The sequence below is a fragment of the Glycine max genome, chromosome 13, assembly GCF_000004515.6.
Source record: "Glycine max cultivar Williams 82 chromosome 13, Glycine_max_v4.0, whole genome shotgun sequence".
NCBI classification, from domain to species: Eukaryota; Viridiplantae; Streptophyta; class Magnoliopsida; order Fabales; family Fabaceae; genus Glycine; species Glycine max.
Genome location: NC_038249.2, coordinates 16,051,367 through 16,068,448, shown reverse-complemented (window position 1 = coordinate 16,068,448; position 17,082 = coordinate 16,051,367). Strand labels below are relative to the sequence as shown.

At 32.6% G+C, this 17,082-nt stretch overlaps 3 protein-coding genes across 7 annotated transcripts; all 3 read left to right on the top strand.

Annotated features, from left to right (window-relative positions):
* LOC100808124 (xyloglucan glycosyltransferase 4) lies at positions 1–3,566 on the top strand. Its single transcript, XM_003543785.4, has 4 exons — positions 1–964; positions 1,291–1,599; positions 1,713–2,117; positions 2,537–3,566. Exons 1-4 carry the CDS (start codon positions 332–334, stop codon positions 3,170–3,172), a joined length of 1,983 nt encoding a protein of 660 aa, XP_003543833.1. The 5' UTR covers positions 1–331; the 3' UTR covers positions 3,173–3,566.
* Positions 3,567–5,326: 1,760 nt separating this feature from the next.
* On the top strand, positions 5,327–11,681 carry LOC100796237 (uncharacterized protein Mb2253c). Of its 5 annotated transcripts, none has more exons than XM_006593576.4 (11): positions 5,328–5,490; positions 5,608–5,716; positions 6,185–6,343; positions 6,907–6,990; positions 8,545–8,625; positions 9,472–9,558; positions 9,639–9,782; positions 10,161–10,268; positions 10,976–11,027; positions 11,241–11,287; positions 11,367–11,681. In XM_006593576.4, the coding sequence occupies exons 2-10, from the start codon at positions 5,618–5,620 to the stop codon at positions 11,273–11,275; spliced, it is 849 nt and encodes a 282-aa protein (XP_006593639.1). In that variant the 5' UTR covers positions 5,328–5,490; positions 5,608–5,617; the 3' UTR covers positions 11,276–11,287; positions 11,367–11,681. The 5 variants fall into 5 exon arrangements, with proteins under 5 accessions (XP_014620808.1, XP_006593639.1, XP_006593640.1 ...); XM_014765321.2 differs by having other exon boundaries at positions 5,329–5,490; positions 8,542–8,625; positions 11,371–11,681; XM_003543399.3 differs by having other exon boundaries at positions 5,330–5,490; positions 8,542–8,625.
* Positions 11,682–13,550: 1,869 nt separating this feature from the next.
* Positions 13,551–16,842, top strand: LOC100500408 (uncharacterized). Its single transcript, NM_001250661.2, has 4 exons — positions 13,551–14,025; positions 15,107–15,160; positions 16,059–16,118; positions 16,472–16,842. Exons 1-4 carry the CDS (start codon positions 13,711–13,713, stop codon positions 16,598–16,600), a joined length of 558 nt encoding a protein of 185 aa, NP_001237590.2. The 5' UTR covers positions 13,551–13,710; the 3' UTR covers positions 16,601–16,842.
* The last annotated feature ends 240 nt before the right edge of the window (positions 16,843–17,082 follow it).

Here is a 17,082-nt window from a genome sequence, read left to right as displayed (position 1 = left end):
AGTGTATCTCTCTCTCTCTAAATCTCTAAATAGAGTGGTAAACTCTAAACTCAGAATAGCATCAGAGTTTCTCTGAGATTTGCTTTAATTCAGGTTTGAAAACAAACTATTACGCAGAAAAAGAAAAACTCATATGGGAATGACCCTTATTGAGTTTTTTGTTTCTTCTCTTTGATACATTCACGATGTTGAGGAATACTATCTGATTTGCTTCAATTGTTATTGGTGAGCATTGACCCTCTTCTCAAAATCTTCTCTTTATTTCTTTCTTTCCTTCCCGAGAACTTGAGTTCCTAGAAAAAAAAACAAATATTGAGAGAGAAAGAGAGTGATGGCACCAAATACTGAGAAGTCTAGTAACAACGACTTCACCTTGTTGCAAGTTCATGATTCGGATTCTCCCATGTTTCCAGAGAAGCAGAAAGCCACAAGCCGCAAGCAGTTTACTTGGTTTCTTCTCCTTAAACTCCACAGAGTTCTGACATGTTTGTCATGGCTGACCAATGGTCTCAAAGCCACTTTTGCTTTGGTCAAGAAGCGCGTTTCATTGGCTGACATGAGTGATGAGGGCCCTAAGAGTAGAGGAAGGTTGTACAGGTTCATCAAAATCTTTCTTGCTCTCTCAATTGGAGGCTTGGCCATAGAGATCATTGCTCATTTCAACAAATGGAACTTGCACAACATGATTCAGCCTTGGGAGGTTCAGGGTCTTCTGCAATGGTGCTATGTGGCTTGGCTCTCCTTCAGGGAAGACTATGTTGCTCCTCTAGTCTTGATGGTCTCAAAGTTCTGCATTGTGCTCTTCTTGATTCAGTCGCTGGATCGCCTTGTTCTCTGCCTTGGATGCTTCTGGATCAAGTACAAGAAGTTGAAGCCAACCTTTGATGCAGATGCATGTGATGTTGAGGATCCTTCAAACTTCCCAATGGTCCTTGTTCAGATTCCCATGTGCAATGAGAGAGAGGTAACAGAATCAACATTGCAGCTTGCTATGACTATGATTAAGATTATGATTTTTTTTTATCACAAATGTTAGTTAGTTAGTTTTGTTAGAAATGTCATTTGGAAGATTCAAATCCGGGACCTCTCCCCCTCCCTTCTCCCTTCTTCCTTCATCCTTCCCCAACTATTGGACCAACCTTATATCTCCTAAGATTATGATTATGTCCTAGCCTAATTTATTAATTAGAAGAGTCTTATGATTGGTAGTTGTGGCAGGCTAGTTTAGAATCATGATTTCCAATTTTACTAATGAAGCTGAAATATTAAATTCTTTTTAATGTAATTAAGGTTTATTCACAATCAATCGGTGCTGCTGCTCAACTTGATTGGCCAAAAGACAGAATATTGATTCAAGTGCTGGATGATTCGGATGATGGGAATTTACAGCTGCTCATCAAAGAAGAGGTGGCCTCATGGAAAGAGAAAGGGGTGAACATTGTGTACAGGCACAGATTGATTAGAACTGGGTATAAAGCTGGGAATCTTAAGTCAGCAATGTCATGTGACTATGTCAAGGACTATGAATTTGTGGCAATATTTGATGCAGATTTCCAGCCCAATCCTGATTTCCTCAAACTAACCATTCCCCATTTTAAGGTAGGTTCTAACACTTTAAGCCAGATAAGGACAAGTTACATGTTTTCTATGTATGGTTTAAAGTCTAAAACAAATAATTGAAGAATTTATTATTTATGGACTTTTCTTTACAGGGAAAACCTGACTTGGGCCTGGTCCAGGCTAGATGGTCCTTTGTGAACAAGGATGAGAATCTACTCACGAGGCTCCAGAACATCAACTTGTGCTTTCACTTTGAGGTGGAACAACAAGTTAATGGCTACTTCCTAAATTTCTTTGGATTCAATGGAACAGCTGGTGTTTGGAGGATAAAGGCTTTGGAGGAATCAGGAGGGTGGTTGGAGAGGACCACGGTTGAGGACATGGACATAGCAGTTCGAGCTCACTTGAATGGATGGAAGTTCATCTTCCTTAATGATGTCAAAGTTCTATGTGAGTTACCAGAGTCTTATGAAGCTTATAAGAAACAACAACATCGTTGGCACTCTGGCCCAATGCAGCTTTTCAGGCTATGTCTTCCTGCTATACTAACTTCCAAGGTATTATTACTTTTCACTTCTCTTTCAACTTATTCTACATCTTTCTGGGTTTAATTTCTATGCACTTTTACTCTCAACCAATCAGAAATTATTGTTGGTATAATTTTTAATATAATTATTGTAAAAACCAATAAACTTACCATACGACTATATGTGATTCAATCAGTGTAAAAATCATTTACAACATCAGTGCATTGGATACACTATTTACTTAATCGAGTTTAATTTCTATATATGGCCAATGTAATAATTTTACACAGTCAACCAATATAAAATTATGGTTTGCATTACTTTTGGGATAATTATTATAGAAGTCTAACAAACTTATCATACTTTCAATGCATACACTGTTTATTCAATCTTTGTACAATTAAATGTATACAGTTTTCTGAATTCTTATTTGTTTTTCTTCTATGCAGATATCAGTATGGAAGAAGGCTAATTTAATATTTTTGTTCTTCCTGTTGAGGAAACTTATACTTCCCTTCTACTCCTTCACCTTGTTTTGCATCATACTACCCTTGACAATGTTCATACCTGAGTCTGAACTGCCCCTTTGGGTGATATGTTATGTCCCCATCATCATGTCTTTCTTAAACATCCTTCCATCCCCAAAATCTGTCCCTTTCCTAGTTCCTTATCTTCTATTTGAGAACACCATGTCAGTTACAAAGTTCAATGCCATGATTTCTGGATTATTTCAGCTAGGAAGTGCTTATGAGTGGGTAGTGACAAAGAAGACAGGGAGATCCTCTGAATCAGATTTGTTAGCCTTGGCTGAGAGAGAGTCAAAGTCTTCAAATGAAGAAAAGATTCTGAGAAGACACTCAGAGTCTGGCTTGGAGTTATTAGGCAAACTTAAGCAATCAGAAGCCCCTTCAAAGAAAAAAAGAAACAGACTTTATAGGAAGGAACTGGCACTTGCACTTCTTTTGCTCACAGCATCTGCAAGAAGTCTTTTGTCAGCACATGGTGTTCACTTCTATTTTTTGCTCTTCCAAGGATTGTCATTTCTCATAATGGGTTTGGACTTGATTGGTGAGCAAGTGAGCTGAAACAAGAAGTTGAAAATTGTTTTACTTGTTTTTGACACCAAAACTTGGTTGAGTCCAAATTTCAGTTGAAGTTCATCAAGATACAATCGTAAGATTACATAGCACCTGGCAAGACAATGAGATATATAGAGTAAAGTTGATTGTCCCATCATAAAAATATAAAGAATAATAATGATAATAAGCATTGAGGATCATAGACAAACAAATGTAATTTTTTAATTTCTTTTCCCATTTTTTGTGTAGACTTTGTCAGGGAGTGATGATTTATTGGCTTTTTTTTTTTTTTTGTGGATTTTCACTTATGTAAAGCTTTAGGATTGAGAGAATATTGTTGGAACATAACTGTATCTATTGTCTTTCAGAATAGCTTGTGAAATGAGTAACATTTTCTCTCTGATATTGCTTACGTGTTATTAACTTATTAATTAATTAATTAATAATATTCTGTCTAAAAAATAATTTAATTAATAGTATGATAACTCTTACTGTACTAGTTGTCTTTCTGATTCAAAAGAGAGGGAAAAAACAGTTGAGAAGAGAATCTCCATAATAAGCAGAAAAAAAAGTTATAATATATACCCTGCTTAATAGTTTGAAACATATACATCAAACACAAAGGAGTAGAAATACAAAGAAAATAGAAAGGAATGTGACATAAGATGAGTGATGTAATAGAAAAAATAAAATAAAAAATTAAGTTGTAAAAAAAAAGTTAGAATAAACAAAATAATATTTTCAAATGAAAATTTTGGCATATCAAAAGATATTATCCATCCAATTCTAAACTTTTTATTATAACTATCTCCATTACTAAAAAAAAGTTAACGATTCATCTGTTTATACCTTGTGTAAAGAACCTTTTTAATTAAAAGATATGTCTAAAAAATTTATAATACTTGTATTATTTTTTAAAATAAATATAAAAAACTATTAATACTTTCCTTCATAAGTAAAAGTTATACTTTTTTATATTTATTTAATTTAATACCAAATTATACATAATAATAAAAATTATAAATTATGTTAACAATCGAATTTACCCTATTCTTTCTAACATGTTATATAAGTTTTAATTTGATTCAGTTTGAATCCAAATAAACAGTTTATCAAAATTTGAGGTGACCTAAAATATTAAAATAAACCTGTCTTAATTCATTTTCATATTATAAACATATATAGAGGAATCAACGTTAAAGGTAATTGAAAGAAAGACCTTTGATTGTTAAACTTCTTTTTCACCTGGGATTTCTTTTCTCTTCACACTGTTTAATTATGTATTATCATATCATTAAAAATATTTTTTTAATATTAATTGTGAAAATTATGTTTTCAATAATTAAACAATAGAAAAATCATTTATTTTAGACCATAAATCAACATTAAATCCATGAGATAGTTTTTTCATTGTCATAAAAATAATATTTAAGCTGCATCTTTCAAAAAGATAAATATTTATTATTGTTTTTTTTTATCTCTAATCTTATTACTCATCATTCCCAAAATCCAAAAAGTGAGAGAAAATAAAAAAAAAATCGTTTTTAAAATTTTAGTTAAATATGATCGGACTTTCTATTCTTTTTGATGTTTGAGCCATGAAAAATAATTGAGATAAAAAAAAAACATATTTAAGATGTGTTTGATTTAGAGAACAAAATTTTTTTGATGAAAGAAAAAGAGCTAAATTCACATGTTTTTAAAATTTGAGATCTAAATTTATCAATATGAAAATATTGAGACTTAACCATGCTAGACACTAGACAGAAAGTGTAGAAATAAAAACACATTTGGAATATGTTTGATTTAGAAAATAAAAATAAAAATAATAAAAATATAAAATAAAATTTTAAATTAAAGTAATGTAAAAAATACGAATCTTACTTTAAGAAAAAATATATAAATTAATAATTAAAAATTGAAATTCGAATTGAGATTCGAATTAAATATTGGTTGATGTTTTATTCGAAAATTACGACAATTTAATTTAAATTTTTATGTTGTAAGAAAAAAAAATAAAGATAAAAATACAAAATTTCTCTTTGTTTTTCTCTCCTCCATCTAGAAGTTAACACAAAAATGGGCCTTCGTGTGCAATTGGGCCTTTCGCTTTTGTGTTGCTAGCAACAGCTAGACAGGACAATACAGTAGCACACGGTTAGTCTTTAGTCAGTTGCAGTTTTGACATGCTATCTCACTCTGTCGCTTTCACTCAACATAGCTTCTTCTCATCAATTTCACGAACTTCGAAACTGTTGCTTTTTTCAAAACTCAAAAACAGGTTTTTCTTTCATAGTATCACAGAAGAGAAAGTGATTCTAGAGGTGGGTTTGTTCACTATTCAACGTTTAACATCAAATTTTGGGTTATTTGTTACCGTGATATTTTTTGTTGTTGTTTTTCTCAACCATGATCATACCTTTGTGAATGTGACTTTTCAGTGTTGTTGCAATGGCTGAGGAGAAAGACGCTTTCTACGTTGTAAGGAAAGGGGATGTTGTTGGCATCTACAAGTCCTTCAGTGACATCCAACCTTTACTTGCATCTTCTGTATGTCTTCTTCCAACCTTCTTGTGTTCTTTCATGGTGTAAAGTTTTTGTCTTTTGGTTTTTTCTGCATTTGGGTAGTGATACTTTCTGATGTTGAACTTTTAAGCCTCTGTGTGCTTTATTAAACTTGAAAAAGTAATTCCTTACCACTTAATATGCATTGCAAATGTTGAATGTACACCCCCATTTTTGCGATATATGAGTGGAAGGAAAAAAAGTGAACGAGAGAAAAAAAATAAACAGAAAAAGTGATAAGTAAATGATATGGTGTGAATTGAAGAGAAATAGAAAGAAAAATGAGGTGAAAATGAGATGGAAGAGAAAGTGGATGTAGGACAATGGTAATTCTTGCAATAAAATTTTGATGTTGTTTTTTGATTTCTTGAAACGATCATGTTTTCCTTGTTTTTTGGTTGCAATAGAAGTTAGGGGGGTATTGTTAGTTGAGTGTTTGCATATTCCATGCAGGTGTCTAGTGACCCTGTAAGTATTTACAAAGGGTACTCGTTACCTCAGAAGACTGAGGAGTACCTTGTCTCACATGGGCTCAAGGGAGCCCCTTATTCTATTAGTGCAGCTGATGTGAACGAGGGGCTTTTTGGAAGACTTGTTGCTTGTCCTTATCAGGTTCGAGGCACCCTTTCTTATTTGTCTTGATATTGTTAACTTGAGCTCTATGTTGGAACTTTTGCCTCTCATTTTTTCGTTGGATTGTAAATGTGTAATGCATTGAGGTTCATCTGTAATTATCATAATTTCTGATAACAGTTTGGGGAGCATTTGCTTGAATTTAGATGATCTTGATTTTGCAAAATTAATTTTGGTTAAAATTGATTTTGAAGTGAACTAAGTTATGTTTGTAAACTTCTATTACAAAATCAAGTTTGTCATAAAATTTAGTATTTTGTATAAAATTCTCAACACAATAAAAGCTAAATGTGAGTTGTTTATTCTAGAATCTTGTTTAAGGTCATTTCCTCTATGAAACATTATGCATGTTTTTCCAAACGTGTGGTTAGAATGAACTCATGGTGAGATAAACCGAATTACATTGCAGTACCAAATATCCAATTAAACTATTTTTCTCTTTTGTAACCTGGGGATTAAGGCTTTTTAAACTTATGTTATGTTATTTGTGTCTCTTACAATTGAAAAAGTCTAACCTCAAGAGGAGATGAATTTTCTTGCAGGATCCATATTCATCTGGAGGAAGAGCTTTCAATGTGAGTTCCTCATCAAGAAACTTGCAAGGAGCCATTCAGTTTGACACTGGCGTAAGTTATCGATGTTGACATATCCTCAAACAAGAATTTGCACTTATATTACTGAAGAAATGCTATGATTTAAGTGAAGCACATTTGGAGCTTGGGCTGAGAATGAGTTGAGTCAAGTTTGACTTGACTCAGCTTGGCTGAACTCTATAAGAGTTGGCTTGCTTCAAACTCAAGTTTAGGTTTATAAGAACCAATTTTTCAACTCAAGTTGGGTTTGATTTAAATTCAAGGACTATTTGGTTCAGTTCATGAGTTAGCAAGCTCAAGTTCTTAAAACTTATATTTACTTCAGTATTTTTTTGTGCAAAAATGACTGTAAAATAAAATGAAATAAGATTAAATTGAAATGACTTTTTGTGAAGTCAGGGACTAACATAACCAATGCTTACAATATTAACTAATAAGGACTAGAATGGGGGTTTACTCCAGATAATTATATTATCAAATGTACTTATACTTTTATATATTTAATATATATATATATATATATATATATATATATATATATATATATATATATATATATATTAAAAAACTGTACCAGAAGTACCAAGGTAACAGAATGTTTTACAACTGAGGCCAGAAACAATTCGCCTGGTTACCAAGTAATAACACCATTGGGGCATAAATGCAAGATATCGAAAAGTGTAACCATTGCCTGAAACCAAAACATCCCTCCTCTACACATTGATTTTAACCAAAAAGTACTTCCCCTAATATAGATGGATCCCTATAATTAAGGTCCTGCAATACAACTCCCAACAGAATACAAAATAAAAGATTTCCTAATTCCCAAACATAACTTACTATCCACGAAGCAAGGGAACCAAAGCTTCCGCCAATGTCTCGAGCCTTTGAAAAAAGGAAAAACTGCCGTAGTAATTCTAGCTTCCACGGATACAAGCAGCAGGGTTATAAGCCCATTTGCGAACGAAAAGTTGAATCCTGGCAGCCTGCTATTAAGCCAACACCACGAGAGTAATAGAACCTCCTCCAGTAGTGATTTCATGTTTACTGCAGTGGGATTAAAAAGATAGTTATTTCTCTGCTTACAGACACAGTATATTGCTGCACACCAAATGACGCACCAAAATATTACTGCAGTGTGTGTGCATAGTTAGTCATGAACCAAACGAATTGAATAATATTTGGCTCAAGTTCAGTTCATTTAATTAATGAGCTTAATTTTTAGCTCAAGTCTAACTCCTTTAGTTCTTGAACCAAATTCATCAAGCTAATTAATGATTCTAGTTTCGAACTAATATGAAGTTTGTTTGGTTCATTGCCACACCTATTTGGAGCCCTATTATGTCAGGTATTTTTCTGATGTGAAAGTTAAATTGTATGTTGCTGAGGTCTACCTGTAGCAATCAGTGCCCTATTTTGTGGCAGGGGAGGCCTTCTGTTGTATGTGATTTTGGCTAATAGGGATCCAATAAAATTAGTAACATTAGCACTTAGCACTATGGTCTCACACTCTTACTGTTTGGCCAGTTGATAGTGTGTTTGACCTTAGTTACTGTCTTTACCTTCTTTTTCTTTTTTGTTCAGAAGCTGGCTGGATCATTTTCATATCCACCAAATTCACTGAGGAATCATACACTAGGTGGATCCCAAGCTGAGTGGTCTTCTTGTGTAAGCTGGTTTGATTATTTTTTGCATTGCTAATTGCTAATATCGGCATATACACTCTACTACATCATAATTGTGTAAGTGCCTTTATTGATTATATAATATATTTAACAACTGTCCACGTAATTTACATTTCCCATGATAATATTTTGTGTAGTTGCCTGGTTGGTGACTGCCCCAGCTCCATGTCAATTGCCTGATTTTCTTTTTTTGGTAGCTTATCTGCAAGTGATAATAAATGTATAGGTTCTGGAAGTTATATTGAAATCTACTATAACCTTTTGGCTGTTTTATTTAACTAACTTCTTTTGAGGCATTCATAAATGATCTATATCTTAAGGGCTACTATGTGAAAATTTAGTTGATTGTTAATTTATCATTGATGCAACTCTAAAATTTCAAGCATACTATTCTAACATGCGTATGTGGAAATAACGATTATTGTAGCTGAATGCTAGTATAATAAAGTTGCCGTTGGGACCATTGAGTCAATGCAACAGTTAAAATAGATGTCTCGATTGACACTCTAGTGTGGTATATATTATCTTTCTTGGATGAGTTGTAATAAGACTCATTTGTTCTAAATATTTTGACAAATCAATGAATTTTACACTTCAGGACATTTTGTCCACTAAAAAATTCTTTTAGACCTTATATCTTTGAGATGTGGTGGCAGCACATGTGCATATGATCAGAGGGCCTTTAAATTGAGTTAAATGTTAAGTTTTATTGTATATGATGCTATGATGGCCTCTCTTGATTGATCTCCACCTCTCTTCCTAGTTGGAATATTTTGTGTACTTTATCTTTTAATAATACAACAACAAATGCTTACGTCTCTATTTGCAGCTTTCGTGTACCCTTCATTTTGATGGTGCTTCCAAAGGAAATCCTGGACCTGCTGGTGCAGGAGCTATACTGCATGATGGGAGCAAGGTGTTTCCTGTCTGCAACAATTCATTTTGTTAAGTATATTTTTTTGACAGAATGTAGCTAACTAATTGGTCTCTTCTTAGGTCTATCGGTTGCGTGAAGGAGTGGGCATTCAAACAAATAATGTTGCGGAGTATCGAAGTTTAATACTAGGATTGAAACATGCCCTTAAGAAAGGTTATAAGCACATTATTGTCCAAGGAGACTCTCTGCTTGTCTGCAATCAGGTTTGTTATATTTACATAGTATGCATCTCTTAGTACTTTTCAGTTTCCCCCCTTTTTTTCTCTACCTCTTAACTCTTAATCTGTGTTTCATTACTTACAAATCATCTGGATGGTAATAAAAAGAAAACATGCTCTAATTTTAAAAATATAAATTACACGGATACTTGAAATTTGAAGTAACAATATAGTTCCTACTTTATGAGCAACATAAGCACCTCCCCTCCCCCAAAAGAAAGGTTCTTTGGATTCATTAATTCATATCCTTCCTAATGGTCAGATATTATTGAGTTGAGTTGAGATTTACCAACAATTACTCTTCAGCTTTTATACATTTTGTGACCACTTTACCGTCTTATTATATGATTGCTGTTGCAACAGATTCAGGGTTTATGGAAAATCAAAAACCAGAATATGGGTACCTTGTGTGCTGAGGCCAAGGAGCTGAAGGATAAGTTTCTGTCATTCAAGATCAGTCATATTCCTAGGGTACCACTTTGTCATTGCTCTATATTTAATATTTACTTACAAGTCAGGAAATAATGGCCAACTCTTCTTCCCCATTTTGTGGGTGATGATAAGTGGACAACTCTTGATAAACAAAAGATGAAGAGGCTGTGGACAACTCTTCCAACTCATACTGTTTCTCATGGTTTTTAGTTCACATGCCTTCCTACAAAAGAGGCCATGTGATTGTTAATGTCTTAGTGCCAGGTTGGATAAATTTTTCAACAAGAACTTATAAGAGAAGAAAATAAAAGGGAATGAGGAGCTAAAATGGATCAAAATTTTCCCACAAGTTAAAAATCAATTTATTCATCTCTATTTATTGGAAAGTTAAATGAGAGAGCTTTTAAGAAGTTGAGGCATATAAGTTAATTTTAATTAATGGGAAAAGTTTTGATTCATTTTACTTTGTTTCTTTTTATTTTTTACCTCTAATAAGAAGTATTGTTTGAGATGTTTATCCAAACTGATCCATAGTTGCTAGATTTTATACTATTTATGTATGTGATTCCTATTAGTCTGTATGTGTATAATTATGGTCACTAGCATCAGGCATCCTACTTATACGAAGACTTGCATGCAGCTGTCACTATATTTATCCTTTTGTTTTTAGAATACCACTCCCATATTTTTTACCTCACTGTTTGGTAATCTATTTACAAATGACGTGCCTTTTGTTGATGTTTTAGGAATACAACTCTGAAGCTGATGCTCAAGCAAACCTGGCCATAAATCTCAGAGGTTAGACACAAGGCTCTTCTGAGTTCCCTATATGTTTTAATTGTTATGTTTTCATTATAATCACAAATGTGCTAACATTGCCTTGATTTTGTTCTCAAAAAGTTTGTTATAAAATAGCCTAAATCACTAACCTATTATCCCTTTTTAAATTTTATTTTCATGTCCGGTTTTGGAAGGGGAAAATAAATTTTATTGGTTCCTAAACTTTTGCAGCTTGTGAAGTTCAAGAAGATTGTCAGTTGCTTTAATGCTCAACTTTGGTATGCTTGTGCCTTGCTTTCAGCTTGTGAAAATTCGGGTGCATTTTAGCTGTAGATGACCTTTTTTTTTTTTGTACAGGCAGTGCCTAATTATTTGGGACTTGGGACACTGCATGCCACTGATAAAGTACTGTTGGCAATTTCAATTTGTTAGTCAATGTGCTATGACATGTAGCATTAGCTTTAAGACTCAGTGGTACTTAGGATGGTGTTGTCTCAGCTAATGTAACACCGTATTGTAAGTAACCATGCATGTTTCTGAATCTTAGTGTTATCTGTCTTCATTCATTTGCTTTAACTGGTAAAATGAGTGTAGTAACTCGCTGTTATTAGTAAGTAACATGAGTGATGTTGCTTCGTGTCATGATCCCAAAATGAAAATTCCTTTCAAATATATTATTTGTAAATTATGCGTGATTAGTTACTACAAATGAAAATTCTTTTTCTATAAAAAAAGGATAAAATGAGATTTGGCTATTCTATTGTATGGCAATGCTTGATGGTTATTCGTGCTATTTTTTTATTTAATTATTATTGAACGACAAACTTTTTATCCATTTTCTTTAGAATATTTGATCGAAGTCTTGTTTGAGAGTAGAGAGGTTTTTCATTTGGAAAGAGGCTTTGTAAGCAGTTAGAAGCTTTCTTAGTTCCCTTTATTTCAACAACGTGAAACAACACATTTGAGGGAAGTGAAAGGGTGGGGTGAGTTTTTTTAAAAAAATTCTTATTTGGCGCATAAATTTGAAGGGAAGGATAGGAGAGGAAGTGATGATAACAACTTTTCTCTTGGTTGTATTCTCTAATTATTATTAGATGGTTGAGAACTATTATGTATTTATGATCCCAATTATTTCATACATGACACCATTGGATGTTATTAATTTTTCTTTATAAATCAAAAGTTTGAATACAAATATAGGGAATGTCTAAGATTATAACACTATTTAACAACTTTTCTATCGTTAGAAGGGGTGTTCATCGTTATAGAATACTTTTGAATTTGAATTTACTCAAACCAATTTAAGCAATTTGGGTTGAGTATTTTGTGTACGTGGATCAAATCTAAATTAATTCATTAACTTGAGTTTTGATTTATAAAATCATTAGACTTTTTTTTTAATATTCAATTACTATTATTATTTTTATAAAATATATAGAATATATATTTTTAAATTGGAAAATCATCATTGTTATTCTTAGATTATTAGTCATAACAGAGACTAGTGGTTACAATACATTATATTTACACAAGTTCAATGATTGAATATCTCTATTGAAAGTTATTTAGTATTTTGTTTTTTTGTACTACGAAGCTTAAAAAAATTGAGGATAGGATGATTTGGCGAAATATTAAAAGGTTAAAATGAATGTTGTAACTAGCAATTAAAATTATTGATATTAAAAGGATGAGACATGTACATTTTGAGTAACACTATATGATAGGTATGAAGTCCTGAGATTTTATGTATTTACTTTTATTTTATTCTTTTTATATTAGTTTATAAATTTGTGTAGGGAATATTAAGTTTTATGGTAAATTCAAATGTATTTTAATAAAATTTTAACTTATAAAAAATACTAAGTTTTAAAAATAATAAAAATTAATGTCTTGACTCGTTAATCATACTCAAACCAACTTGTTTGTTATTGGTTTGGATTGAGTATTAAAAAAAATGTAAAAAAATTATTCAACCTAATCCTTTAATATTTGATTGAGTTGGATCATGTGCGTAAACATTTCTACTTGTTGGAGAATTAGAAAAAAAAAAAAAGAAAAGTTATTTATAATTTTTTAAGGTAAAATTGTAAGTTTGATTTTTTTTTAAATATTTTATCAAAAATTTTGATTTTTTTTTCTTCATGATTTTAGTTCTAGATTTTAGAAAATATATAATTTTGTACATATTTTTTTCTTTTACTTTTTATATTAATTAATTAAATTATTTTTTAATTATTCAATGTTAATTTTTATCTCATCATATTACAGTGTCATTCTCACACTCCTGTTCTCTATGCTCTCACTCCAAATTTTTGTTATGTATTATATTTAAGGGATGTCTTTCTGTTATGTATGTAGAACAAAGGCCCAATGGCTTATGTATATGTTTCAGATACATAATGGAAACAAATTTCAATTTAATAGATTACACAATTAAACCTTGTTTCCCTCAAGAATATTTTTATATAAAAAAAGCCAAAAAATAAAATAAAATTGGGATATGACTTATGAGAATAAGAAAAAAGGTTTGTTATGACTTATGACTTAAGAGGTGAGTGGTAGTTTTATGGACAACATGGGAAATCACCAATTTATTTGTGAGAGTATACAATGATGTTCTTTTCTTTCTGGTGTGGATAGATAGAATAGATAGGGTGTGGGAAATAAGAACAGCAACTTCTCTTTACTGTGTGTGAAAAAAATGGCCACACTCACACTTTTATCATCTCTGTCTCTGCGCTCTTCTTCTTCTTCTTCTTCTTCTTCTTTTACACTCTCTTCTTCTTTTTCTTCTCCCTCCTCCTTTGCCTTTTTTTGTAGCTTCCCCTTGCGCTCTGCCACTTCATCATTGAAGGTACAAACAATTCAGAAGAAGAAGCGCGTGGTGAAGGCAGTGGAAGAAGATACCCAGCAAGAACTCAACGCTGCTGATGACTCTGAACAACCATCAACCTCCGAAGCACCACCCGTTGTGGTTCCCGTTTCCCCATCAGATACTCTCACCATGTTCTTTCAGGTACATCACTGCACTTTTTCTTTCTTTCTTTTTTTCTTTTTACATCAATTATTAGTTTATTGTGTGCCTTTTGCAATTTGCAATGCCCATTTAAATTTTTATTGCAGGAACCTTGTATATAACTAGTATGTTTTTATCAATGTGGCTTTGAATTCGACTTTTCAGACCTACCCAAGTCACAAAGTTTGTTCTTTTTTTAACTCAGTGAATGAATTTGTACCTTTTTCCTGCAATTGGGGGTTCTAAATGATATAGGAATTGCATGAAATTAGATCACGGATAGGACAAGTTGTGTGCCTTTGAAAATCCAGACGGGACCAAGCCAAATAAGTTAGAATAAATACCAGTTAATTCCTAAAAGATATAGCATGTAAATAACGAAATTAATCAATGAAAGATAGAGCACCATCGTGTTAGTCCCTGAGAAATGAGAATTGCCACTTAAGTGCTTGATATTCGCTTTCTGTTGTTCAAATTCGTCCTAGAGTTAACAGTGCTGGGGACAATTTGACCGATGAAGTGATATATGTGTGTGTGTGTGTGTGTGTGTGGGTTATTGACTCTCTTTTATTGGATTCCTTGTTGTCACATAAGATTTTAGAACACTCACTAATTTTCACTGCAATCTGAATCATAGAATCCAACTTAAGTTCTTAACTTATTTTTAGTGGGTTTCATTTTATCTCTCCATTCACACAAGAACCCTCGTTTTGACCTGAAAATTTGATTTTATAATGGTTAAGAACTAACAGAAACACCTGCATTAGAGTTGCTCGAATATGTTTGAATTATATCATTCAAAGGCTAAATTGAGGGTTTATTCAATAAACTAACCCTAGTGCCCTCCCATCATGGGCCAATGGGCTAAGGTCTGAACTATATTACTCACACAGTCACACTAATCAGTGTTGTAGCTGTCTAAACCTAAAACAGATGGATTCATGGATCATTAGATTACCCGGCTGAGTCGTATTTTTTTTCCCTAAAAAAATTGTGCAATTGGATCTTCAGGTAGATACAATTCTGTTTGTAACTATATCACTTTTCTTGAGACTAACTGTTTACTTTTGCACATTTTAAGGCAGAGGGAACAGTGAGTGAAACAGCTATTCCAGCTTTGACCAAAGCTTTAGAGGTATCTCTATGAACTTTCTAATCTTTTTTTTTTTGTTGTTCAATCGCTTTAATGTGAATATAAATTTGATGCAAATACACCTTTTTTTTTTGGTGTTGTGAGTCTTCATATTTTCACTCATGTTATTTTGTTCTGAGTTCCTTGATAAACATAGCTGCAATAATACTTCTTATGATTTAGTTCCTCATTTTAGAATTATTCCTCTGAAAAAGACATGAGTGGTTGTTGTTGGCTGATTTCCTTTTACTGGATGATGATGTAGGAGACTAAGAGTAATTTAAGGTATCAGATGTTAGTGACATTTATTTAGACCCAGTATTGTATAACTTAGATTCAAATGTAATTTAAAATAAGACAATCCATACTATATTAGTGAAACCATGGTCAACCTAGTTTTTGAATGGGGGAAGAGGGGAAATCTCATCACATACGGTTCAGCTGTGAGACTTGGAACTCCTTTTTATGTTTGAGCATTTGTCTCCTCTCCTTTCTATAAGCCTAGCTTGTAGTAGCCTCTCGTCTGCGTGATTGGATTCAAGTGTAGGAATAACATGGGCACTATTGTAAATATATGCCACATTATTTTGGCCATCCAGAAAGTAAGCTTGTCATGTAACCAAATACTGCTTTCTCAATGGAGATGATTCAACGGGGAGTATGTTTCTTTGTTTCCAGCCACAACAATAGTTTAATGTAATAATGGGCAGGTCTCTTATTTATATGCCCTGCATTAAGGTTTTACAAATAGAAAGCTTTTAATTCAATTTCTGCAAAGGAATTTGTTGGCCACTTCTTTGATTGTTTTCTTTCTTCTTTTGCCATATTGTCATTGTCTTGGGGAAATTTTCTTGTTGCCCTTAACACTTGGTTATAATTGTTCCATTATATATTTTTATAGGAGACAGAAGGTGTTACAGATTTGAAGGTTCAGCTTGCTGAAGGACTTGCAATTTTAGAGGTATAATTCAAGTACTTTTATACAATTGCCAGTTGACAAAAAAGCTTAATTGTGTTAATTTTAAATGATGAACTCTAAATTCTTGATTTTGGATGATCTCCCAACATGAGTTAAACTATTTGGCTTACAGGTTGGCACCCTAATGGAATTGAAATCTTTAAGAATGTCTCCTAATAGTTATCACGTAATTGAATTGTTGAAACACATATTCCTGATCAATATAAAACTTATAAAATATAATACCTTGCCATTGAGCTTTTTATACGAGGGATGTAACTATCTATTAGGTAAACATTGTCCAATGAATTTAATTTTACTTAATATCATTAATGATTTTTTGTGCTCTTATTCAGTTGAAGAAGCAGACAACAGTCCAAGCTACAGGAGTGGCTTCTAGTCTTGTAGAAACCATACAAGGTTCAGGCTTTAAATTACAGACATTAAATCTGAGTTTTGAGGATGAAGAAGTTGCAGTTGCCTAGATTAAATGTACTGGTGTAATAACAATAGTTTGAGGGAGGTAAAAAAAAGGGTTTAAAGAACTTGCCTTTCACACTTTTTTGACTAGAGCCTCCAACAATCATTTTGGTTTGTATAGGGCTGACTGAGGGTATTGGTTATTATTGTTGTTGTTCTTGTTATCATTATTGTTATTATTTCCTGAAAAAAGTGAGATTATTTGATGATGAAAGCCTTCAATTGATAAAAATGTGAGATTAGGACCATGGATGACTACATTACATATAGACCTGTAAGATTCAGAAGTTAATTTTGCTAAACATTCTTTGCAAGAGGGAGGAAAAGTATCGTGTATGAATCACCACGTATCATCTGTGAAAAACTGAAATGGAGACTAAAGAGTATCCAACTAAACTAATATACTGAAAAAGGATATTGTGGAATAAGCAAATCATACAACACAAACGGGACAATGGGAGGGAAGAGTCAAGTTTTAGTTGCATAA

What these genes read in the sequence shown, in the direction of transcription:
- LOC100808124 (XM_003543785.4), top strand. Translation starts at nt 332, where the DNA reads ATGGCACCAAATACTGAGAAGTCTAGTAACAACGACTTCACCTTGTTG. An exon ending in CCATGTGCAATGAGAGAGAG is followed by an intron (nt 965 to 1,290) that starts GTAACAGAATCA and finishes AATGTAATTAAG; the next exon opens with GTTTATTCACAATCAATCGG. An exon ending in TAACCATTCCCCATTTTAAG is followed by an intron (nt 1,600 to 1,712) that starts GTAGGTTCTAAC and finishes TTTTCTTTACAG; the next exon opens with GGAAAACCTGACTTGGGCCT.
- LOC100796237 (XM_014765321.2), top strand. Translation starts at nt 5,618, where the DNA reads ATGGCTGAGGAGAAAGACGCTTTCTACGTTGTAAGGAAAGGGGATGTT. An exon ending in TTGTTGCTTGTCCTTATCAG is followed by an intron (nt 6,344 to 6,906) that starts GTTCGAGGCACC and finishes ATTTTCTTGCAG; the next exon opens with GATCCATATTCATCTGGAGG. An exon ending in TACTGCATGATGGGAGCAAG is followed by an intron (nt 9,559 to 9,638) that starts GTGTTTCCTGTC and finishes GTCTCTTCTTAG; the next exon opens with GTCTATCGGTTGCGTGAAGG.
- LOC100500408 (NM_001250661.2), top strand. Translation starts at nt 13,711, where the DNA reads ATGGCCACACTCACACTTTTATCATCTCTGTCTCTGCGCTCTTCTTCT. An exon ending in CTCTCACCATGTTCTTTCAG is followed by an intron (nt 14,026 to 15,106) that starts GTACATCACTGC and finishes GCACATTTTAAG; the next exon opens with GCAGAGGGAACAGTGAGTGA. An exon ending in CTTTGACCAAAGCTTTAGAG is followed by an intron (nt 15,161 to 16,058) that starts GTATCTCTATGA and finishes ATATTTTTATAG; the next exon opens with GAGACAGAAGGTGTTACAGA.